The 25,881-nt window shown below is 35.7% G+C and overlaps 1 protein-coding gene across 2 annotated transcripts in view; it reads right to left on the reverse strand.

The window, feature by feature from the left end:
- LOC125663697 (protein hobbit-like) overlaps positions 1-25,881 on the reverse strand; it is an 84,359-nt gene that overhangs the window by 6,777 nt on the left and 51,701 nt on the right. Inside the window, exons 23-48 of one of the 2 annotated variants that reach the window (XM_056153061.1) lie at positions 23,771-23,859; positions 23,145-23,214; positions 22,923-23,024; positions 20,357-20,507; positions 18,122-18,332; positions 17,529-17,701; positions 16,498-16,596; positions 15,562-15,828; positions 13,438-13,534; positions 11,747-11,809; positions 11,562-11,655; positions 10,880-11,023; positions 10,690-10,781; positions 10,096-10,342; positions 9,936-9,991; positions 9,740-9,830; positions 8,824-8,994; positions 8,476-8,616; positions 8,125-8,206; positions 7,864-8,030; positions 6,952-7,122; positions 5,960-6,064; positions 5,716-5,805; positions 4,044-4,109; positions 3,865-3,962; positions 3,669-3,752 (exon numbers count right to left, since the gene is read on the reverse strand). In XM_056153061.1, the coding sequence (XP_056009036.1) occupies positions 3,669-3,752; positions 3,865-3,962; positions 4,044-4,109; positions 5,716-5,805; positions 5,960-6,064; positions 6,952-7,122; positions 7,864-8,030; positions 8,125-8,206; positions 8,476-8,616; positions 8,824-8,994; positions 9,740-9,830; positions 9,936-9,991; positions 10,096-10,342; positions 10,690-10,781; positions 10,880-11,023; positions 11,562-11,655; positions 11,747-11,809; positions 13,438-13,534; positions 15,562-15,828; positions 16,498-16,596; positions 17,529-17,701; positions 18,122-18,332; positions 20,357-20,507; positions 22,923-23,024; positions 23,145-23,214; positions 23,771-23,859 (3,221 nt within the window). The remainder of the gene's footprint in view (positions 1-3,668; positions 3,753-3,864; positions 3,963-4,043; positions 4,110-5,715; positions 5,806-5,959; positions 6,065-6,951; positions 7,123-7,863; positions 8,031-8,124; positions 8,207-8,475; positions 8,617-8,823; positions 8,995-9,739; positions 9,831-9,935; positions 9,992-10,095; positions 10,343-10,689; positions 10,782-10,879; positions 11,024-11,561; positions 11,656-11,746; positions 11,810-13,437; positions 13,535-15,561; positions 15,829-16,497; positions 16,597-17,528; positions 17,702-18,121; positions 18,333-20,356; positions 20,508-22,922; positions 23,025-23,144; positions 23,215-23,770; positions 23,860-25,881) is intronic. The other variant, XM_048896026.2, reaches the window with a different exon arrangement.

A 25,881-nucleotide genomic window follows, 5' to 3' on the forward strand; every position in this document is an offset into this window, starting at 1 on the left:
TATAAAACATCAACCACACACATAAAACATCAACCACACATGCATAAAACATCAACCACACACATAAACAAGAGGCCCAAGGGCCTAGAATCGCTCTTCTGATAAATTGTACAACCCCACCATTTCTATTCTTAGCCTCTTAGTATTCTAAATCTTTAGTTAAATCTTAAGAATTCAAAAAAAGTAGGTCAATGTGATCTACTTTTTGGTTTACACATTTTGAGAACCCAAGAAATATCAACTGACAAAGTTTGATGATTTTAAGTCAATTAGTATCTGAATATTGAAATATAGCTGTCAAATTCCAATCGTAGGTCATGGTGACCTACTTTTTGGTCAGCGAACTCCAAACATGCAAGACCAATCAACTGACAAAGTTTGATGACTGTAGGTCAAATAGTATCTGAAATATATAAATATAGCCGTCCAATTCCAAATGTAGGTCAAGGTGACCTACTTTTTTGTCAACACCCTTCAAACATGCAAGACCCAACAACTGACAAAGTTTGATGACTGTAGGTCAAATAGTCTCTGAATTATATAAATATAGCCATCCAATTCCAATAGTAGGTCAAGGTGACCTACTTTTTGGTCAGCGAACTCCAAACATGCAAGACCAATCAACTGACAAAGTTTGATGACTGTAGGTCAAATAGTATCTGAAATATATAAATATAGCCGTCCAATTCCAAATGTAGGTCAAGGTGACCTACTTTTTTGTCAACACCCTTCAAACATGCAAGACCCAACAACTGACAAAGTTTGATGACTGTAGGTCAAATAGTCTCTGAATTATATAAATATAGCCATCCAATTCCAATAGTAGGTCAAGGTGACCTACTTTTTGGTCGACACCCTTTGAACATGCAAGACGCATCAACTGACAAAGTTTGATGACTGTAGGTCAAATAGTATCTGAATATATAAATATAGCCGTCCAATTCCAAAAGTAGGTCAAGTTGACCTACTTTTTGGTCGAAACCCTTCGAACATGCAAGACCCAACAACTGACAAAGTTTGATGACTGTAGGTCAAATAGTATCTGAAATATATAAATATAGCCGTCCAATTCCAAAAGTAGGTCAAGGTGACCTACTTTTTGGTCGAAACCCTTCGAACATGCAAGACCCATCAACTGACAAACTTTGATGACTGTAGGTCAAATAGTATCTGAAATATATAAATATAGACGTCCAATTCCAAAAGTAGGTCAAGGTGACCTACTTTTTGGTCGACACACTCCGTAGACTCAAGATGCATCAACTGTCAAAGTTTGATGATTGTAGGTCAATTAGTGACTGAAATATATAAATATAACTGTCAAATGCCAAAAGTAGGTCACAGTGACCTACTTTTTGGTCGATACACTCCGAAGACTCAAGATGCATCAACTGACAAAGTTTGATGATTGTAGGTCAAATAGTGTCTGAAATATAGTAATTTAGCTGTGTAATACCTAAAGTAGGTCACGGTGACCTACTTTTTGGTCGACACAAACCGAAGACTGAAGACGCATCAACTGACAAAGTTTGATGATCCTAGGTTTTACAGTGCCCAAAATATGCATCTAAAATTGAAAATGTGAAATTTGAATATCTGCAATATTCAAAAAGTAGGTCACTGTGACCTACTTTTTTTATAAATATGTTTCAAGGCCTCAAGATGCATCAACTTACAAGATTTGATGATTCTAAACCTCTCAGTATTTGAAATAACAACTTAAAATATATCTATAAATGATAAGCCATAAAATTCAGAAAGTAGGTCACGGTGACCTATTTTTCAGTTGACGCATTTCAAGGTCCCATGATCCACCAACTGACAAGTTTTGATGATCATAGGCTTCAAAGTGTCCAAAATATGCATCAAAATTAATTTTAAAATAAATACCTGCAAAATTCAAAAAGTAGGTCACCGTGACCTACTTTTGAGACAACTTGACACAAGGTCCTAAGATGCATCAACTGTCAAGATTTGATGATCCTAGTCCTTATAATGACTAAAATATCAAAGATTTAAGGAAATATAAATTTAGGTCAACTTTGAAGTGACCTTGAGACCACGCCCTTTGCCCCAGGGTAATGCCTTGAACAATTTTTAATCTACAACATATCCTCATCCTTATGTGTAAGTTTGGTGATAATCTGCCCAGTGGTTCTTGAGAAGAAGATTTTTTAGCAACCACTACTTTTGTTTGTATTTTCCTGATTATCTCCCCTTGTTAAAGGGTCACATCCCTCTATTTAGTATGTATGAAAGCCCTTGGGCCAATGATACCCTGTAACAAATTTGAAAAAAATTGGCCAAGGGGTTCTTGAGTTATAGCCCTTTTTCTAAAAAGTTTACACACACCGCACAAATGGCCATAGCATTAGCTCTTTGAGCCTTCGGCTCAGAAGAGCTAAACATCAATCACATGCATAAAACATCAACCACATACATAAAACATCAATCACACATATAAAACATCAACCACACACATAAAACATCAATCACACGCATAAAACATCAACCACACGCATAAAACATCAACCACACATATAAAACATCAACCACACACATAAAACATCAACCACACACATAAAACATCAATCACACGCATAAAACATCAATCACATGCATAAAACATCAACCACACATATAAAACATCAACCACGCATATAAAACATCAACCACATATATAAAACATCAATCACACATATAAACATCAACCACATATATAAACGCAGTATTAAGTCTTCCCCGGAAGACATGTGTCGCCTGCTAGTTCATTCTATATGTAATATATCACGTATAATGTTGAAAAAGTAAATTACTGAAATGGTTTTTGTCAGTAAACAGGAAGTTGATAAGCGACAGATTCGAAAATGTCTTACACAATACGGTTGGCCACAGTGATGCTCTGTGCCAAATATCAGGGAGTTGCCCCATGTGGTTCTTGAGAAAACTGTGACAGAAATTTTTTTGCTGTAAAAAATTCTAAGTCCCGGCAAACAGGAAGTTGATAAGCGACAGATTCGAAAATGTCTTACACAATACAGTTGGCCACAGTGATGCTCTGTGCCAAATATCAGGGAGTTGCCCCATGTGGTTCTTGAGAAAACTGTGACAGAAATTTTTTTGCTGTAAAAAATTCTAAGTCCCGGCAAACAGGAAGTTGATAAGCGACAGATTCGAAAATGTCTTACACAATACAGTTGGCCACAGTGATGCTCTGTGCCAAATATCAGGGAGTTGCTCCATGTGGTTCTTGAGAAAACTGTGACAGAAATTTTTTTGCTGTAAAAAATTCTAAGTCCCGGCAAACAGGAAGTTGATAAGCGACAGATTCGAAAATGTCTTACACAATACAGTTGGCCACACTGATGCTCTGTGCCAAATATCAGGGAGTTGCCCCATGTGGTTCTTGAGAAAACTGTGACAGAAATTTTTTGTGACGACGATGACGCCAGATGACGCCGCCAGACGACGACGCAAGACGATGGATAGTGATCCCTATATGTCGCCACTGCGTAACGCAGGCGACACAAACATCAACCACACACATAAAACATCAACCACACATATAAAACATCAACCAAGCAACATGACAATACAATATTGACACTCAGTATCATACAAAGAGGAAAACATCAGATGTAGCAATCAGAAGTCACCCCAATCCTTACATTTCATTATCTTCATCATCGTCCAGACCTTTGTGAATGAGGTAGAGTTCTTTTTCAAGTCTACGAAGATTCAAGCACTGTTCCCTATCAAAATCGAAAAAACCCTTCATGAGAATCAAAGATGATAGCAGTACCTATAAATTGACTTGTGTTTGCTTGATAGGCTCTATTGATCACTAGTTGATGATGCGAGTACCTGAGGTTCTCCTGGGTCTGCTGTATGGGGGTTTTCTGGTCCTCTGTTTTAGACAGCTGGAGCTGGAATCTCATGTCTTGTAGTTTGTCTGTTGTCTCCTGAAGCATCAATAATTACATAGTTAGAAAAACTGATAACAAGGAAATCCAGGGGACATGTAACATGTTTTCATCATCTACCTTCTGTTTTTGTTCCACATGAAGCAGCAGATTATTGACAATATCCAGAATCATTTGGTACTGGGGCTGAAAAAAAATATCAGAGGATAAGTTTCATGACGACTTACAGGCAAATGTGCCTCGCATGAATTTCATGTGCATTGTTGTTCATAAGAGAAGTGATTCACACAAAATTTATGTTAAAAATTTCACATGAATTCAACACGAACTGCAATCCAAGTGAAATTTTTTTTCAAGTGAATTGACATTTAATGCTTCTTTCACATAGAATCCACTAAGTACATGTACTTACAATCTCTGACATTGATTCACTATTACAAAAGTATTTTCATCACAGCAACACCTCCGACATTACAAAAGTATTCTCATCACAGTAACACCCCTGACCACAGGGGCTAAGCCCGTTTTGGGCCCAAACTCTGTGATACCATAAACATAGAAAGGGGTCTAACTCTGACACAGATAAAAAAAACTAACCACTCGCTTAAAATATCTTAAACTAGGTATGCTATGCGTAATTTTCCTTGCATAGATCAATGTTTTAACTACTTGCATGCCAAATTTCAAGTCACAGGTTCTTAAAATAACAAAGATATACATCATCGTTCTTTCGATTTCACTACCGGTCCAGGTCACGGAGTCGTTTCTCACCTATGACACCAGCGAAATTCAGACTAGAGTGGAAGATTTCGGACCTGTCAATTAAAATTTCACATCAATTATATGCTACTTACTTCCTCATATTTTAATTATGTTCTTCGTGTAGACGTTACACAACTTATTTTTCCTCAGCAGCATCAACTGTTGACAAGAGCTGCCGTTTTAATGAATGCACTAAATACCCGATAGACTTAAAATCTCAAATACCTTAAAACTGATCAAAACATTATTCTTGTGATATTGCACTTAAAGAAGGAAATTGAACATTATTTTTTGGCTTTTTTGATTTTTTCTATTTCATTTAGATTATTATTACCCATTTTCCCCTTCTTTAAAGTTTTAGACATTTCAGGTATTTAGTGTTTTCATTAAAATGGCAGATCTTGACAACAGTTGATGCTGCTGAGGAAAATAAGTTGTGTAACATCTACACGAAGAACATTATTAAAGTATGAGGAAGTAAGTAGCGTATAATTGATGTGAAATTTTAATTGACAGGTCCGAAATCTTCCACACCAGTCTGAATTTCGCTGCTGTCATAGGCGAGAAACGACTCCGTGACCTGGACCAGTAAATGTCTTAGTAAAAATAAACAAGTGAAATCGAGAGAACGATGACGTATATCTTTGTTATTTTAAGAACCTGTGACTTGAAATTTGGCATGCAAGTAGCTAAAACATTAATCTATGCAAGGAAAACGACAAATTATGCATAGCATACCTAGTTTAAGATTTTTTAGGCATTTGAAGCGAGTGCGTAGTTTTTTTTATCTGTGTCAGAGTTAGACCCCTTTCTATATTCATGGTATCACAGAGTTTGGGCCCAAAACGGGCTTAGCCCCTGTGCCTCCGACATTACAAAAGTATTTTCATCACAGCAACACCTCTGACATTACAAAAGTATTTTCATCACAGCAACACCTCCGACATTACAAAAGTATTTTCATCACAGCAACACCTCCGACATTACAAAAGTATTCTCATCACAGCAACATCTCAGACATTATGCTTACAAAGTTGGTGCAGATATTGAGATCGTGATGCAGAAGTGTGAACGTGTCCACTGCTTCCTCTGACGCCACAATGTCGGAATCGTCTGTTGGCTACAAAAGACAATAATCACAGTCTACACAGCCTCATGCATCCTCTGGAGCACGGAGAGAAAAAGTAGGCAATTATAGTTTACATCAGATTAAAAATTAATCAAACTTGAGAATTTTTTTTAATTTGACATACTTCATTTTACACTGCACTTACTGGTGGAGGAATTGCTAGTGTTATGTCCGGTCCAACTTTTCCATAACTGGCAAAAAATATCTGACACTTGCATCTGGAGATTATTCTCTGCAGTTGTACTTGTTTCTGTGGGGAAAAGATTTTGATCTCCTGTAGACATTAGACTTTCGATATGGAAATACATGTACTATTGTAACAATGCTTATAGTGGAACACAGAATATCCAGAAGTTCAAATGAACAAGGATAATTAATTTTGATATCAATCAAACTTTAATTTATGAATATGAAATCTGGCACTCCATATCAAGTAAACTTTACATTATGAATCTGGCAGAACATACCACACACAAATATTAACAAAATATGCTGGTCTCTTCAACATCAAGATAATGGTGGGGGCCCTCAATTACCTATTTTAAAAATGGATCTATCAATTAACCCTTCCATTACCCTGGTAACTGGAATGGGATTATAATAGACCACTCCATTATCTTGGTATTGGGGAGAGGGCCTTGAATGACCCCCTATCACTATAGTGTTAGGATGGGGGCCACAAACGATCCCTTCATTTACGTGTACAGTAAAATACCCACATACCAAAGTCCTGGGGATGAACAAATTTGATTTGTTTTCGTTTTTTTATTTCATTTCATTCAAGTATAAAATATCACAGAATGTCATAATTATAAATTGAAACCGGTCATAATCTATAGCACTATGTAGTTATAACAGTTAAAGAATAAGTAACTGTATGAATAACATGACAAATGATGATATAAATAACCTAAGGATAACCCATGAAAACTTAAATTAGCTTATTTCCAATGGGGTCCTTATATTTATATAATAGATATGATCAACAGACAAAAAGAATAAACACGTTATAAACATAATGCATTATATCCAACAGGTTCATAATATATTCTAAAACTACAGGGAATGAAAATCACTCCGCTGTGCACGTGAATTCAATACTAGTGTGTTGTTCTCTGTAACCGTGTTGGACTGTACCTTGGTGTTAGGGATGGTGCTGTAGACAATCCCGCCCACACTATGCCCACTGGACATCATCTCGGGCAGCCCACTGAGGTCCTCCTCCCAGCGATCTTCCACATTCTCCTGAGACAGCCACGGATAACAGTCCTCCTCAAGGTCATTTCCTGGGTCCACTGTGGCATAGTACTGCCATAGAGAAAAGAAAAGTACAGATCTACTGATAAAGGCAATCATCTAGAGATATTCATGTCTAATAGAGAAAAGAAATATACAGATCTACTGATATAGGTAATTATCTAGAGATATTCATGTTTAGAGAAAAGAAAAGTACATATCTACTGATAAAGGCAATCATCTAGAGATATTCATGTCTAGAGAAAAGAAAAGTACAGATCTACTGATAAAGGCAATCATCTAGAGATATTCATGTCTGGAGAAAAGAAACCATTAGTTATAATCAAACATATGTAGATATAAAGTTTAAGCACACACACATACATGTATACTGTATCAGGTGTACAATGCTGATTAAAATTACAATAATCCAATACTTTCTTTATATTTTTATTCAATAACGTAGCAGTATTCCATTATGACATCTATATGGTGTATATGTCTCTCAACTGATTCGATAAGTGAGAGAATGTTCTACATATGATCAGTTTTAAATCGAGGCAGGCAACTGACAAATAAGTTACTGTTACAGGAGTTTCAACTGTGTCCAGGGCTTCATGTTTACCCTACTCTTAATTTTGTATTCTTTATAGGAATTATGACATTGATCACTGCTTGTTATCTTCACTTTTTCATTTCACAAGAGATTTTCTGCAGACCTACATTCTTGAAATGTCTTACACAATACATGTAGTCTGGAAATTTTGTTGAAATTGCTGCTTACTTGCATGCAGTGCTAAAATTCCTGCTTACTTGCATGCATTCAATGGAGCTGACCCAGGCAGTCTTGCTGTGGACTTGCTGATTTTGCCAAACGGGTTGGTACTCGTACGACATTATTTCAGCTTTGGCGGCACTGACAATCACATGACCATCAGTCTCCACCCCCTTCAGAACCACCTGACTGTTGTGTAACTCAACTACAATAGAATAAAATAACACTGTAAATATTCTACACAATAAAAATTCTACATAAACACATTTTGAGATTACAGCATTGCATAACATTCATACTCAGCCAATTCCGGCATTTTATATCATCTTCCCTCATGCAAGCAGCTTTTCCATGTAGCTGCTCCAAGTTAGAACTTGATGGCTGTTGACAAAAACAGAAAAGATCTTGATACATGTATATCAAATTGCATGAAATAATGCTACTGAATGCTTTTTTCTACAACTGTACTTATGAAATGCTGTAGGCTGAAAATCAATTTAAAGCCTTAGCTCAACTACAGTCGCTGTAAGTAAAGCTATGTCTTCAAAACAAGACAATATTGACTCTTAATTAGGCTGAAATTCAGAGAGCTCAATGATATAGATGGTAAGCCTAGGATCTAATTCTGAATTCTTAGAATCATTGCTCACCTCCTCAGTAAAAACGACTGACTTGCTGTCCGACTCGGCCACTAGTTTCTCCAGTATATGGAGATAGTTAATGGCGGGAGGGGTGTCCTGTGTAGGGGACTCGGGATGGCCAGCTGACATCGAGAACGATCTGTTCTTCTGCTGCAACCCCACAAAGTAACAAATATCCAAATTCAAAACCACATGAACAGTACATATTGTGAACAAACATATTAATTCTGGTTTTTAAGATAAAAATCAACAAACTTTTGTTTAGAACTACAGCTACCATTATACATGTACATGTAACTGCGTCTGAAGTTATTTGTAATACTTTATACAGTATTTGTTGGTCTGATTCTTACTTACCGCGGAGGCACCCTCCTCTACTTTGAAAGCCTTGAGGGCATCAGCTGCTAGGTTCCTCCTCAGCGACTGGGCCTTCTGGTAGCTGTCATACAACCCAATCAGAACATTCCTGTTGTGCTTAGTCCAGGCTCCCTTCATTCCATACACATGGAGGTTGTGGACAAACTGTGACTGGAGAATGAAAGTACATGAAACAGCAAATATTCATTTAATACTGTTTAATGGTAGAAAATAAATGGAGCAATCAGTAGTTAGATCAGACACTGTTACAAATCATGGTTAGGGCTGTTCCGTTATAATATATGGGGTACCGGGGAAGGCAGTTTTTTAAAAATCTGTGGGTGGTTCACACTGGTGAGATATTGATTCTATGGTGGGTGGTTCACACTGGTGAGATATTGATTCTATGGTGGGTGGTTCACACTGGTGAGATATTGATTCTATGGTGGGTGGTTCACACTGGTGGGATATTGATTCTATGGTGGGTGGCTTTTGCAGAAAAATTGCTTCTATGGGTGGTTATTTTACCAAACCATATTCCAGGGTAATCTGTGAGGAAATAATCAGAAGAACACACAAACAATTTACAGAAGCAATCTTGGCGTTCTGTAAATTATGCTTGAAAGGGTACTACATATATTGAATACTGAAATGAAGTGATATCAAGATGAAAATGTATTTTGTGCTGTATGATGGTGAAAAAATTCTGATTTGTGAATATTTTAAATTCTACTTTTTGAATAGATTTGCTTCTATAGGTGTCTATAAAGCTTCATTATTTGCTTCTATGGGTGTAGAGGAGCATACCAAAATCACTTCTATGGGTGGTCATCCTAATTTTCAAGTGCCCCCCCCCCCCATGTATGTTTTACTGGAACAGCCCTAATAAAGTTTTGACTACTTTTACAGCTATTACATCTAACTGTTGCTTAGTAACGCCAGGTTCATCGTCCTCCGAGTCACTCTCTGTCTTTGGAGTTGTAATGTCGCATCTCTTGTAAGTCACCCTTTGGAAGAAATAACATTCTTCATCAAACATTTTTCAATATGTACAAGAGTATGTTCCCTACATAGGCAGAAAAGATGCACCAGTAAACTAGATGATAGCTTACTTGCTAACAGTAATGAACAGCTTTTTCTCCACTGGGTTTCTCAGAGAAACATTCAACTGAAAATAAAACACTAAAACCTATACTGTATTGCTCAAACAATTACATCAGAAATATACTGTGCATGAATGGTCGTCTGACAAGCAGTAACAGATAAACGAACCTCGTCTGCAGTTTGCCTGGCACTCTGTAGCCAAACTTTAGCGGCTGTCAGGTCACAGCTGAGATAGCGGACACACCAGTTAGCTGCTGGACGATGGAACAGACCATCCACTATAGGGACCAAGGTCAGATCGTTACAGCTGTGAAGGACGAACGAGTGTGCTAACAGTTCTTGTCCGTGCTGTTTGGAGAAGGACATCCAGTAACAGATGTTAAATCGGTGGAGGTTTACATCAAGCTTGATGGTTCTATAATGAAGAAATGTGTAATATACTGTAAGTATGGCTATAGATATTCTTAATTCCAAAACATGAGCTTTTTTTTTGCTAAAAGCAGCCTTCAGAATTTCTATGCACTTCAACTATTTGTATTTTTTCAAGCATGCAAGAATTGTAAGTAGATAATTGTGGCATAAAATCCATGGATTCATAATTGTAAATGTATTTAATTTTAAAGTATGCCACATTAATTTACATCCCATTGCAATCATAGAGATCTATAAACACACCAGACTGTGAGGCACGCTTCAGCGTTTATAGCAAATACTATAAATGGACATTCATATGTACAATAAAATTCATTCTATTTATCTCACTTGTAATGTCGGGTCAGCTGAATTTTCTTGGGTTTTGTATTCTTGAAAATTGCTCCTCTCTTTATTGGTCTTGTTACTGAGGCTAAACATGTCTGAAATTAAAATTCAAAAACATTCAATGCATGATACAAGCGTTCAGCTGCATTCACACCACTACATATACTATGTTTCATACTCAGCTCAACCTTACCCCAATTTTATCTAGAAACTTCAGAGTGCTGGCATAGAACAGGCAGCTTGGCAAATTGAGAGTGTTATCTCGCAATGGCTTTGTATCCATGGAAATTTCCAGATTTAGATTTTTAGATCTGAAGGCTCGGAAAGAGTCATGTTCCTAAAGGAAAATTTCATCATAGAAAAATAATACGAGAGTGTAAATTTGTAAGAAAATTTAAAACAGATCACACAGATTTAATTTCTGCAGATTTCACTTGAAGCAGTCATTTGTGGACTTGAACCCTTACAGAAAAAATGTCAATAGATTCACGAAATAAAATACTCGCGAACAGGTTTATGTTTGAAATTCCTTATCTATAGCCCTCCCACATTTTTCTGCATTACAGTAAACATGATTTTAAACTGATTTAAGTTTATCTATAACAAAATTTTATATGCTAAAAATCATGTAATTTTTTTTCTCTCCTGATGATGAATACTAGGAGACAAATTTCCATTTTGCTGTATAATACCATGTCATGCTGTCTGTATAATACCATGTCATGCTCTGTCTGTATAATACCATGTCATGCTGTCTGCATAATACCATGTCATGCTCTGTCTGTATAATACCATGTCATGCTGTCTGTATAATACCATGTCATGCTCTGTCTGTATAATACCATGTCATGCTCTGTACAAGTCTTTGATATTACCTCTAGAGAATACTCTGGTACTTTGTCAGGTGCACAGGGCATCACGGAGTGATGATCATTAGCACCGCCAAGGCTAATCCAACCCAACTTCACACTGCAATAAAACACAATTTACTATCACTCTTTTAATAAAAAGTAAAATGATCTAAATAAGATTGAAAGATAATTTACAGATTCCAATGAACCGTTTACGGATTCCCATGAACGAGTTTACAGATTCCCATGAACCAGTCAATCTATGTGGGATCCTGTAAAACAGATAAAAATGCCAGAATCAACTGTATCCCACACTCCATTCTACAGGAGACCAGTATCTTCCACTTTCAAGAAATTTGACCCACAATGACCTTGAAATATGATTAACTATATTGAACTATTCTTGGACATGGTTTATACCGGTAATTCTGGTATTTTCTGAAGAGCTGACTGTTCTGCATGAGTACACTAAAATCACAGGTATCAGGAGGTGGTGTATGCTTTGATACTATGCTAACCTCAACCTAATCATATATAAATAGCTAATTTCAAACCTTTTCACAAGCTATTCAAAAATGCCTTTTTTAAAATGTGTGTTATTGAACCTGTGGTTTCATGATCTCATCCATAGGAGTGAAGAATTCTCAAAAGGGACGTTAAACAAGATACAATCAATCAATCAATAACTAAATAATCCAAACACAATTTGAATGACATATCTGCCTTCATTTTGAGATAGGGGAAAAAAATTCATAATCATGTATACCAATGTACATAAGATAAATAACTATTGACAGCACCAGTTCTTAATTAGCTCTATCATGATATCGTATAACAGGTATTTTCTGCGTCCGTCCAATTTTCACTGAATTTTGCGGATAGGAAAAATCAGCAAAAATTGCAATCGTAAGAAATATAAATGAAAGACATATACAGTAGACATATCTAAGTATAATGCAACTGGAGAAATTCGAACGGCAGAATAAAATTTGCTACCTTTTAGGAATATGATCACAAAAATTTCCACCCAAAGAAAATATCACTTTACACGGTATGACACAAATAGAATTCCCATTGATTTTTCTCTTGTCAAACTTCCATAGAATTTGAAATGAATATCATGATTGGGTGAATACATCATTATCTGTTTCATAGCTTGAAGCAAAGTTTTTCACCTACAGCTAATTAGATAGTAGACACCATTAATAATAATCCCTTACTGTTACTTAATCAAATAAAAAAGGAACACACTTTACCCAAGGATGCTTAACCTAAACTCAGCTGAAATTGGCCTAGTGGTTCTTGAGAAAAAGTAGAAAGCTTTAGTCAGAAAAACATTTTTACTTATTCGAGCTTTCAGCTCAGATTTAACTCATAAACAAACATTGCCATTTTACAAGAATGTCAATCAAAAAAATAAAAATTTCCCCTCCCCCTTCTTTCCTGCTCCTCAAAGGACTGAGATCCTCCACATAAACATTGTCTAAAATTTTCAGATATGTGTAAATCAAAATACATTGCAAGCTATTTTTGTGCAATTTCATATACAAGTTATTTACACATCTGATGTTTTTGCCTTCGATATCTATATCAATTGAAACAATAACCATTTTCTCACGAATGTGAACAATGTGCATATGAATGGTGATAAATATAATATGACTATTTCAACGGCTGGGAATTCCCCAACAGAAGTGAAAACAGATATAAGAAATAAATTTCATTTTTGAAAATACACGAGGGTATGAACAACAACGATCCACGCCCGTTTTCTTTTCACGAAGCGCTAACACACTTCATGAAGTGAGCAGGTGTAAAGTGTCGCATTTCATACCCTCATGTATATTTCAAAAAAGAAATTTGTTTCTTAAGTAAATAATACCACAAACAGCAATCTCACCTGAGACTAAGGTTAGGAAGATGCAGCAGTTTACAGTCATCATACTTGGAAGCTGTTCTTGCATAAATGTCCAAGTCTCCCCTCAGCCTAAATCTAGCTGTAATTGTAAATCAAGGGAACTTAAAACTAAACTTCCAACCCAACTCCTTACAATAAATACAGGTATCTCATTACTATCTCTTTTAAAGATTGGGGAAAAAATTCATTTACATGAACCTCCAAAAGGATTCTGACAGCTATTTTGGGCAGCTACCATTTTCCCATTCAAGTGAGCATTCATGAACATGTGAAGGGCAAGTTGGATAATGTAAAGAATACAATTGCACAGTGTTTCTGAAACAAAGGGGCATCTTTTAAAGATTCTACTATCTATGCAATACACCCATCAACCAGTAATTAGAATTATCCCTGTTTGTAGGGTCAGCCAAATTTAAGGTCAATCGGTGAACTTCTTCTTTACCATACCAAATGAAAGACTTATAGGTTACAACTGTGAGTTGTAGCTGAGCATTAAGTTTTTATTCAAGTTTATGGGTTTCCACACCCTGGGGTATTATTGTAGTTCACTACAACTGATGAAAAAATAACAAATGTCAAAGCTGCAGATCAGAAATGCGACAGAGAAATGAAAACAGAAAACTCCAAATGTATGTACGCACATACACACATCGCTGTATTATAATATACTCCATCTAAAGACAGGCATATGATGGGTACTTGTTTGTAAGTTTTTGAATTGTATTTAAAGAGGTTGGCTCCTGAGCTTTTGAGCACAACTGCGCAGGATGCTACAACTAAGTATTTACTGGTTTAATACCGATCCCATTGGTGCAAACATATTACACATCTATTATTGAACCCTATACAGTTGAAAAATATTGTGTCAATTCAAATTTTGAAAGGGTTTTGCAGGGACTATATTTTGTGGTGGAAGGATTGATTAATCAAAGTTTTAAATCTGTGTGATATTACTGTTTCATCCAATATATCTTCTACTTTTATTCTCCTATATGTGTATTTCAGTTTTATAAGTTATGATACAAGTAGTTGAGACTTGAAACTAGTTCAAAGGTAGTAATTCATTAATTTGGTTGATATATTTTTCCAAACAGAACACTGATTCTTAAAAAAGTTTATATATTTACTCGAAATTTTGTATAAAAATTCAGTATTTTCGCCTATAATTTAAAATTTGGTCTCTAACCCCCACTTTTTTAAGTTCCATTTTAAATTTTAAGACAAAGACCTTAAAAATCATGTGAAATTTTAGAAATTGACATTACTCCTTATGATGTCCTTTTAAACTCTCAATTTTGATATCATGAATTTTTTTAAGATATTAAGTGCATTATTTATTTACATAACTAGTAATTAAGGTAGTACTCTACATCGTCATAATGGCTGACTTCCTTTAAAAACATGGATGAAAAAATCGATATCAGCAATATATGACTTTTCCTTTTCCATTTAAATACCTAGCCAAGTAGCTCAGTAGGTAAGAATACCGACTGCTGAACTGTAGGTCACAGATTCGAGTCCAGGAGGGGTTTTAAATTTTTTTCAGATTACCTTCTACTAAAACTGTATTTTTTGACAAAATAAAGTAAATTTGAAAATTTTCTACTTCAAAATATTGTTGTACATATCCTCCACTATTCATCTACATCAAATTTCTCTGGTGTAGCATACCTCCTTAACTTTTTTTATCAGTAGAGTTAGAAGACATGATTATGTATTTACTTTATGTAATAATTGATTTGTGTTGCTTATATGGTGTTGACACAACAGACAAATCAAGTTTAATTGAATAATATAAATTTAAGTGCAAAAGGGTCATGTTTAGAACACTGTAGCTCAATAACAAGCATTGTGACCCTAGTTTTTCTTTTTAATTTCCTAATTCTCCTTCAATGTAAAAATAAAAAATATACTTCCCAAAAAATTGACATTACTCCAAATCTCAGGTGCAAACCTCTTTAAGGCAATGATTAATATCATACCATTAACAATGGTGAAAATGAACTAAATCCATTGATCCCTTGAAATTCTCTGTAACCAAGTTTTACTGTGGTATGATTATAACTGGTAAATAATGGAGTCACATTTCTAAACTTAAGTTCGTACCATTTGTCCAGTCCAAAATAAGGTTAGTCCAAGACCAGTCCATCAACTCTGTTGTATTGTAAGGGTCTAATGACGCATGATAAAGCCAGCTCATCTGTTTAACCGACATCGTCAGCCGACCATGGAAAAGAAGGCGCACTTTGTCCCACCAAGGAAGAGGCCAACTAGGATCCACGGAGGGCTTGTTCACTAGATCCATGGAGAGATTGAACTGTGCCATAGCAGGTTCCCAGCATGAGCCATAAGCCATTATCCAGGACTGTATATCTTTAAAGAAATAGCAAACTTAACTACTAATATGAGGGGTTATCAAAAAGATAGTCCACTACTAGTGCCATTACATTCAAACTTCATCAATGATTTTAATGAAGCAAAAGTAGACAACAAAGTCTCAGCAAGACATACAACTTTTTTGCAATCCTATCGTCACTTTTACAAATGAGGGTGCTGGAAATTGACACAAAATCCAATCCGAATTTGATATCCTCCAAAATAAATTTTTGTACATCAAAAAAATCTACATGAATGTGTGTGTATTTTATATGTAAGCTTGGATGTCATTTTTATAATGGCAAAATTTCTGATGATCCCTTATATGCACATTACTTTTCATTCAATTTTTTCACAATAAAACATGTTTACAACAATGTGCTGGGGATGGACAATTTTGATTCGTTTTAAACAATTCTTTATATCCAATGAGTTTACAATGTTTTAAAACTACACGGAATGAAAATCACTTTGCTGTATGAAAGTGTGAATGCATTAAAAATGTGTTTGCTGTAACCATGTTTAATTGTATATACAAAGCACTAGACGGAATCAAACAGAAAACTATCAACTACAAAATTCACATTTCATCAAGAAACGCAATAAATTTTCTCCTAATTTTATTACTCTGCAGTAAACAGGACACAATAGTAAGTATTCACTTACCACAGCTGAAGTCATGATAGAATTTGAGAGCCGGTAGATTTCTTTCGACTGTCATGTCTCCCCAGGGACCTCCCACGGACACAGTGCAGGATCTCTTAGCTACAACAAACATTCACCAAATTAAAACTGAATTCACTGCGAATATTCAATAAAGGACTCCACGAGATAACAGGCCTTAATGAACAAAAGAAAACCTCATCTTTAAGCAATATGAGCAGTTCTATGTGAAGAATCCGGTTTTTAATTCTGTTTATGATGGAACTGTCTTTGCATTCTTACGTTTTAATTTCATGCTTCCATGTACTGTGTAGTATGTGAGAAGAACACATAATAAAGCTATAGAAATACAGTGACAAGTGCTTATAGTGAAGTGCTGGGGAAGAACAATATTGATTCATTATAAACATAATTCATTATATCCAATGAGTTCATATTATGTTTCAAAGCTACAACAGGGAACAAAAATCACTTCGTTGTAAGCATGAATTCATTACAACCATGTTTTACTGCAGTGTGCCACACCAAAATTAAGATGAAGTTTCACGATATCAATTGTAAAAAAAGCTTGTGGAACATGCACAGCTGACTGTAATTGAATCCTCGGATATCTCGGAAGTTTTTCCTCAGTCCCATCGAGTTCGAGATAATGAGGTTTGACTGTATATCAATTATCAAATGTACAGGCGAGATAAGTCTCTGGCATGAATGTAAAGTTTGTCCAAGCCCTGAGCTCTATGTCTTGTGGATGAAAAACTAAATAATGGTAATTTTATGTCAAAATACCCAAAATCGAAAGTAAAACATTAATTTGTTCTAATTCTGATTTACATCACTTTAACAAAATTGAGAATAACAACCAAGTTGCCATAGGATTTTGTACAAAACATATTCATTTTTTAAAAACCCATTTTAAAACCAAGCATGACTGCCAATTTTAGTGGGCCGATAGAGCTCATGTCAAATATAATTCTTTGAGGTGCATTTGGCAAACTCTTGAATTGCAGAAACTATAAAAATAAATCTTGAAGAACCTCTTTTTAATCCCTCTTGTTCTGCTCCAATAAGTCTCCCCCACAGGTGCATGTCCTTGACATCGAGCCAGGGCTGGGGGTAGTCTCTCATTGTAACCAGCCAGGAACTCAGGCCCACATTTACCATCCTACACCACAGAGTCAAAAATTCCAGGCCCTCCGCCGGGTAAGGACTGTTAATACAAACATCAAGCACTGTACCATCTTCAGATTTCATTCAAGGACACATAGGGGGAAAATAGATAATCAAAATAAAATCTGGGACAAAAAGACTTAATTTACTGTAGAAGTACTTTTTTCCGCGTGGTATTAATTTACACTATGTATGCGGTCACAAATTTTACGCGGAAATTTATCCCAGCGTACTTAAGTAAATGAAAGACATTAAGTGGCAATCTAAGAAATCCGCCCAATTTTCTACCCGCGGAATAAACAGAAATTGTGATTCCGCGGACTTATGAACCCGTGGAAAAAAGTATGTTTACAGTATTTCAAAAAAGCATTTGCACAAAATGACAACTCATCATAGAGTCCTCATACAGAAAGCACATTATTTATCAAATTACTGACAGTGAGCTTTCTTTCACATTTACCTGTCTGTGTCAATTTCCTTCATGTGTTTGACCACATTGTCTTTGCCATGGAATGACAGATCAGCCAATGCTATAATTTCCAGGTCCTCCATTGTCCAGGTAAACAGCCTACGTCTCATCAGTGTCTGCTGGTAAAGTTGCCGCGACCGCTGAATGTAAATTTCACTGCTTTTCTTATCCAGGGACGCATACAGCTCCTGTAGTTTATCAGCTGTTAAAAAGGTAATGCAAAATTTGTATGAAGAACAGCTTATATTCAAATCGTTATCTAAGTGTTATTCACAAAGTATCTAAATAAGATCTTGGATGAAAATCTATCACTGTAGTTTATATTCAAACTGATGCACTACAGCTGTACGGCTCCTAATTTCCATAAAACAATATCTTTAAGCCTGTAACCATAACTTAATGATAGTTTCCTATAGGGCTAACTTCATTAATCAGGTTGTTTTGGCTCCTTGCAAAATAATTCTGATAAATGAGGTATTCAGATATAAATTGAATTGAATCCATAAAAAAATAACATGCAAAAAACCTGGTTCCCAGAAATATCATCCATAAGCTAAACCATCCAAATTACACATCCAGATAAACAAAGCTCTATTACACATCCAGATAAACAAAGCTCCAGATAAACAAAGCTCTATTACATATCCAGATAAACAAAGCTCTATTACATATCCAGATAAACAAAGCTTTATTACACATCCAGATAAACAAAGCTCTATTACACATCCAGATAAACAAAGCTTTATTACACATCCAGATAAACAAAGCTCTATTACACATCCAGATAAACAAAGCTCTATTACACATCCAGATAAACAAAGCTCTATTACACATCCAAATAAACAAAGCTCCAGATAAACAAAGCTCTATTACATATCCAGATAAACAAAGCTTTATTACATATCCAGATAAACAAAGCTTTATTACACATCCAGATAAACAAAGCTTTATTACACATCCAGATAAACAGCTCTATTACACATCCAGATAAACAAAATTCTATTACACTTCCAGATAAACAAAGCTCTATTACATATCCAGATAAACAAAGCTCTATTACACATCCAGATAAACAAAGCTCTATTACACATCCAGATAAACAAAGCTCTATTACACATCCAGATAAACAAAATTCTATTACACATCCAGATAAACAAAGCTCTATTACACATCCAGATAAACAAAGCTCTATTACACTTCCAGATAAACAAAGCTCTATTACACATCCAGATAAACAAAATTCTATTACACATCCAGATAAACAAAGCTCTATTACACATCCAGATAAACAAAGCTCTATTACACATCCAGATAAACAAAGCTCCAGATAAACAAAGCTCTATTACATATCCAGATAAACAAAGCTTTATTACACATCCAGATAAACAAAGCTTTATTACACATCCAGATAAACAAAGCTCTATTACACATCCAGATAAACAAAGCTCCAGATAAACAAAGCTCTATTACACATCCAGATAAACAAAGCTCCAGATAAACAAAGCTCTATTAAACATCCAGATAAACTAAGCCCCAGATAAACAAAGCTCTATTACATATCCAGATAAACAAAGCTTTATTACACATCCAGATAAACAAAGCTCTATTACACATCCAGATAAACAAAGCTCCAGATAAACAAAGCTCTATTACACATCCAGATAAACAAAGCTCCAGATAAACAAAGCTCTATTACACATCCAGATAAACAAAGCTCCAGATAAACAAAGCTCTATTACATATCCAGATAAACAAAGCTCTATTACACATCCAGATAAACAAAGCTTTATTACACATCCAGATAAACAAAGTTCTATTACACATCCAGATAAACAAAGCTCTATTACTCATCCAAATAAACAAAGCTCTATTACACATCCAGATAAAAACAAGATGTATTTGTGAAACAATGATGCCCCCCGTATGACAACAAAGTAATTGTAGTACCAAAAAAAAGGTCTTGTCACAAGGAATACACATGTGAAATATGAAAGCCTCAACACTAACCATGCAAAATTTATAGCCAAAGTTAAAGTTTTTGTGGACAAACAGACAGAACAAAAACTATATGCCCCCAAATCTCTGATTACAGGGGCGTAAAAAGTCAACTTTCTCATAAACAAAGCCCAACAAAGGAACTTATTTTCCAATAAACAAAACTACCCAGATAAAGCCTGACTACATGTTTTACACTTTGCTGTAACAAGTTGTCTCACTACTGCTTACCTGGAATAATAACGCGACTTCTGGATTCCTGTATTTTTTGGTCTAAAACTTTTCTCCGCTTGATTCCTTCATTACATTCATCTTTCAGCAAGTCATAATTGTCTCCTAGTTTGACCTCGAAGGGGTCATCGCATAGTTGCACCATGAATAACTACAAAATGTTCAAATTATCATGAAAACATTTGCTCTTTTATCCTTAAAGCCAGTAAGTATTGATCATACTGTAAAATAAGCAAGTTTTGTGGAGATCTAAATTATGTTGTTTCTTCATTACACCCCCCCCCCCCCCAATAGTGAATAACACTACATAAATTGACTAACCAAATCTCTCTTAACTCATGATTCCAGAGCTCCAGATAAGGTGCGTATGAGCATAAATACTCATTCAATTTTACCAAATACACATTTAAGTTGAAAATCAGGTGTACAATTACGCATAATGAATGTAAATACACTTTACACTCCCAAAGTATTGCGTACTTACCATACGAACTAAGGTAAGTTCAGTGCTTAATCATACATGAAATAGCACTATTAAAAACATTTAGATGACAATCATAATTTTAAAAGTTTGGAACAGTTAATTCAAAACAACTACATAGTCCTACTTGTTATACTTCTTACTAAAGAAGTAGAGTGCAGTTGAAAGCACAGGAAAAAAACCTGTATCATCAATCATATTGATTGCTGCTAAAAACATAGCACAGAAAATGTCTCCAAATAAACGATACTTCTGCTAAACTTCAACTTAAAGATTTGACTGTAAGGCCGCTTCTGCTGCATTGTCTAACTAAGAATTTTGCGAGAATGGGGAGTAACGCATCTATATACTGACTTCCTGTCACACATGCACCCGTTTTACACAGGTGGAGGAAAATCGATTCTTGTTTAATAGTACAAGGTGAGGGTCTCTGTCAATTTTGCAATGAAAACAAAGTACAAACAATATATATATGGGCAGATTAAGGTCCGGTCAATTTTCAAAAAATGCTATAGAAAGACACAAAATCTTTTGACTTTGAAACTGATATATTTTGGTCAAAAATGCATTTAGTTTCTCAGTTATAACAGTTTAATTCACAACATGACAAATAGTTTTGTTTGTTTAGTGTTCATGAAATTTATTCAATACTGAATAATAGATACTTGAATATTTACAGGTGAAAATCCTTTGTAGTTCTTCTATTTTAAACTCTTCATTGTCTTTGGGATTTTGAAATTCAGGATGCTGGATTTTAATATGTCAGACACTCAGTCACATGATATCTGATCACATTCAGATTAAGTGACAGAATTCTGTATTAGTGGCAAAACAGCAAAGATAATCCGTAAATTAACAAAATACTCTTTTGACTTTCTCAAAAACACAAGAGATACTGTGAGCAATGGTCACTAAGAATACCCCCTGCTTACCCCAATCTCCCAAAGGGTGTTGTTAATAGGTATAAATTACCTCTTTTCCGAGTGTAAAAATATGGTATGCCTTTGTAGAAGAAAATGGAAGATATAGTCCGAACACAAATCCATGGTATAAACCTATAATTTTGACCTTGAGATCAAAGGTCAAGGTCATAAAGAGGTCATGAATGTACATGACACATAGTATCATGGTGATACACCCATGTCTTATGGTATGACTGTCAAAACCCTATAATCAATTTTGACCTTGAGGTCAAAGTTCAAGGTCATATAGAGGTCATGAAGGTACCCGACACATCGTCTCATGGTGATACACTCATGTGTCAAATATGGTATGCCTATGTCAAAGAACAAAGAAGTCATGGCCCTGACAGGAATCCATTGTAAAAACCTTTAATTTTGACCTTGAGGTCAAGGTCATATAGAGGTCATGAAGGTACTCGACACATCGTCTCATGGTGATCCACCTGTGTGCCAAATATGGTATGCCTATGTCAAAGAACAAAGAAGTTATGGCCCGGACACGAATCTGCACAGACAGCCAGACGGACAGACAGATTCCTATATACCCCCCTGAACTTCGTTCGCGGGGGGTATAAAAATACTCAATGATTTGAAAATCAGGGGGTAAATACTCTTTGAGGTAAAAAATCATCTGGAGCTCTGTGATTCATAACCCAATCTAATCAAAATTTGATGGTAGATCCACTCACTACACAAAACAAATATACAAACAGCTTTAACACCTAAAACTTTTACTTAGATTCATCATCACCTCCACAAACACGCTTTTTAAACCCTAAAATCATGTAAATTTGGCAGCACAAAAACATATTGTTTGACAGAAGTGGTGGGTGGTTCCAGGTGGGTGGTTCCAGATAAGTCCTAATTCTATCTTTCTGGTGTGACTTCCAGATGACAGACATACCTGCTATTGTACTAATTCTATCTTTCTGGTGTGACTTCCAGATGACAGACATACCTGCTATTGTACTAATTCTATCTTTCTGGTGTGACTTCCAGATGACAGACATACCTGCTATTGTACTAATTCTATCTTTCTGGTGTGACTTCCAGATGACAGACATACCTGCTATTGTACTAATTAAGAGACAATTCAAAAGAAGACTCTAGTTATGCCCAGTACCTTGGCTTTGATGACAAGATCAGGTGGAAGTTTACTGTCCACAGTGAATGGTTTCCTTTGAATCTTATGAACCAATTTCCACCACTTAAACAAGTTTACAAACTGTAAAAAAAAAAGTTGCAATACTTCGGTTTTTTTTTTTGATATATGGGAAAAAAGAATTCATTGGTGTATTCATCAGACTACACAAGAACAAAAAATCAAAATATACATGTATTTTACCTCTTCAAAGCACTCTGCAAAGTTATAGTTAAATGGAAAGAGAACTTTAAAACTTTCAAAAGAGATATTCCTGCAAAAAAGAAAAAGAAACACAGAATTGCTAATGCATCAAGAAACTTCGGTGTAAAGTGGTGAAATAATGAGAATGAATTGAGGAATTTTTCACATAGATGTTCATTTATAAATATTGGGTACAATTGTACATGTATGTATATCAAAGAAATGCATATGCAGTTTTAGTTCTTGATAACTTTGATTGAGGGATGAAGTGACACACAGTTCACTTGTTTGTTTCACCGTATCTTGCATGAAGAGAATCCCTGAATAGTTTACTATAACTACATGTACTAACCAGGAACGAATCCCTGAATGGTTTATCATAACTACATGTACTAACCAGGAACGAATCCCTGAATAGTTTACTATAACTACATGTACTTACCAGGAACGAATCCCTGAATGGTTTACTATATTAAACTACATGTACTTACCAGGAACGAATCCCTGAATGGTTTATCATAACTACATGTACTAACCAGGAACGAATCCCTGAACAGTTTACTATAACTACATGTACTAACCAGGAACGAATCCCTGAACAGTTTATCATAACTACATGTACTTACCAGGAACGATTTGTTTCTAACGTAAGATTCCCTACAGCAGACCTCTCTTTCTTCAAGAAAGAATTATCCATGGAAGCAAAGAGGATGTCCTAGAATTAATCAAGTGAGTTTAGTTAATCAATTACCAATGCAAGAGCCTCGTTCATGTTCCTACTCTCTTTACTAGGGATGTCAATTTTACTCGGATAGCCTAGTCAAATACTCTGAGGCTTTAGTTGAGCAATAATCGAGTTCTCGGTAAAAAAAACAAACCCAGACCAACAGGGTACCAAAAAAAACCAACCAAATGTACCTAAGTCATCAGTTGCACCTCAACACACATGGACAGCCATGTTCACGGGATCGGGATAGCCGTGTAGAAGTGTGTTCAATTGAATTAAAGACATCGTATTAATTGCACATAGCTAGAACAATGTGATACAATATTACGACAGACAGGCTTGGGTTTATGTATATTCAAATACGCTAGCATGAAAAGTACATCAACATGCAACATAAGACAGAAATTCATTTCAATTTATTATTTATGTCTATGGATTTTTATTTCATTTCGTTATCTTCTTTATGCGAAATAAACATAGGGCATGTTTTTTCTGAGAAAATTTTGGGAGTGCGCCGTGCATTTTTTCCAAGTAAATTAACCCAACTTTGAGGGTCTGCATTATACACAAACACTAGACCTATAATTAATCTGTCACCTACAGGGCCTAGTTCCAACTGAATCCCTGATTCATGTTTGTGATGGAAACAATCATTTGGGGGGGGGGGGGGGGGGGGGGGGGGGGTCTGTAATTTAGCGATTGGCTTCACCAGGGAATTTTCAATTAAAAATTTTGATGAAAATTTTAATGATGATTCTGACAGACGTCGGCCTCTAATATGACACAACATGTTTGCTGTTTCTCCACAGAATGCAAGTTTAGTTTCACATAATGTACATGTACATTTCACTGCTTTTCAATCATGAGATCTTTTACATTATGCCCAAACAGTGCATTCTGAAGGCATGTTTACAGACCAACATCCAAACTCAAATGATTGATTTAAACTTGAACGAATTAAAACCGGTTTGACTATACCCTTATATGATTTCTACTCACAAAAACATGGAAGTGTTTAGAATTTTTGAACATTTCTAAATAATCTAGCATTTTAACGAGTACTGGACTATGAAAAATTTAGTTGATGATCGGTATGACCGAGTGATAGTCGAGTACTTGTTGACATTCCTACCCTTTATACCTCAAACTACACATCACAGAATACAATTCCGTGCTATCAAAAATAATACACATGTAATAAGAGAAATAAAAATGAAATTAAATAAGATAAAAATGAAATATAACAATATAGTGTAACAAAACAAAACAAGAGGTACTGTGAGCAATGCTCACTAAGAATACCCCCCGCTTACCCCAATCTCCCAAAGGGTGTTGGTAATAGGTATAAACTACCTCTTTTCTGAGTGTAAAAAACAAATGGCATGACAAACCGAACCATATTGCTACTTCGATGTCCAGTGCGCGTGACCTTTGACCTTTTGACCCCAAAATCGATAGGGAACATCTTCATCCCATGGGTAGTCCATATGTATGATATGGTGACTGTAGGTGGAAAGGATAACGCTTTAGATCCCGGAAACCATATTGCTACTTCGATGTCCAGTGTGCTTGACCTTTGACCTTTTGACCCCAAAATCGATAGGGAACATCTTCATCCCATGGGTAGTCCATATGTGTGATATGGTGACTGTAGGTGGAAAGGATAACGCTTTAGAGCTCGGAAACCATATTGCTACTTTGATGTCCAGTGCGCTTGACCTTTGACCTAAAATCGATAGGGAACATCTTCATCCCATAGGTAGTCCATATATATGATATGGTGATGGTAGGTGGAAAGGATAATGCTTTAGAGCCCGGAAACCATTGCGTCTACAGATGGACGGACGGACAACCCGATTCCAGTATACCCCCCCCCCCCCCCCCCAACTTGTTGCGGGGGGGGGGGGGGGGGGGGGGGTGGTTAAATTACATGTATATAATTTATATACATTGTACATAACATCTAGAGGAAAAGTACCGCAGCAGGGAACTAGCAGGAGTAGTTAGTCA

This window comes from Ostrea edulis, chromosome 1, assembly GCF_947568905.1.
Source record: "Ostrea edulis chromosome 1, xbOstEdul1.1, whole genome shotgun sequence".
In the NCBI taxonomy this organism is placed as follows: domain Eukaryota; kingdom Metazoa; phylum Mollusca; class Bivalvia; order Ostreida; family Ostreidae; genus Ostrea; species Ostrea edulis.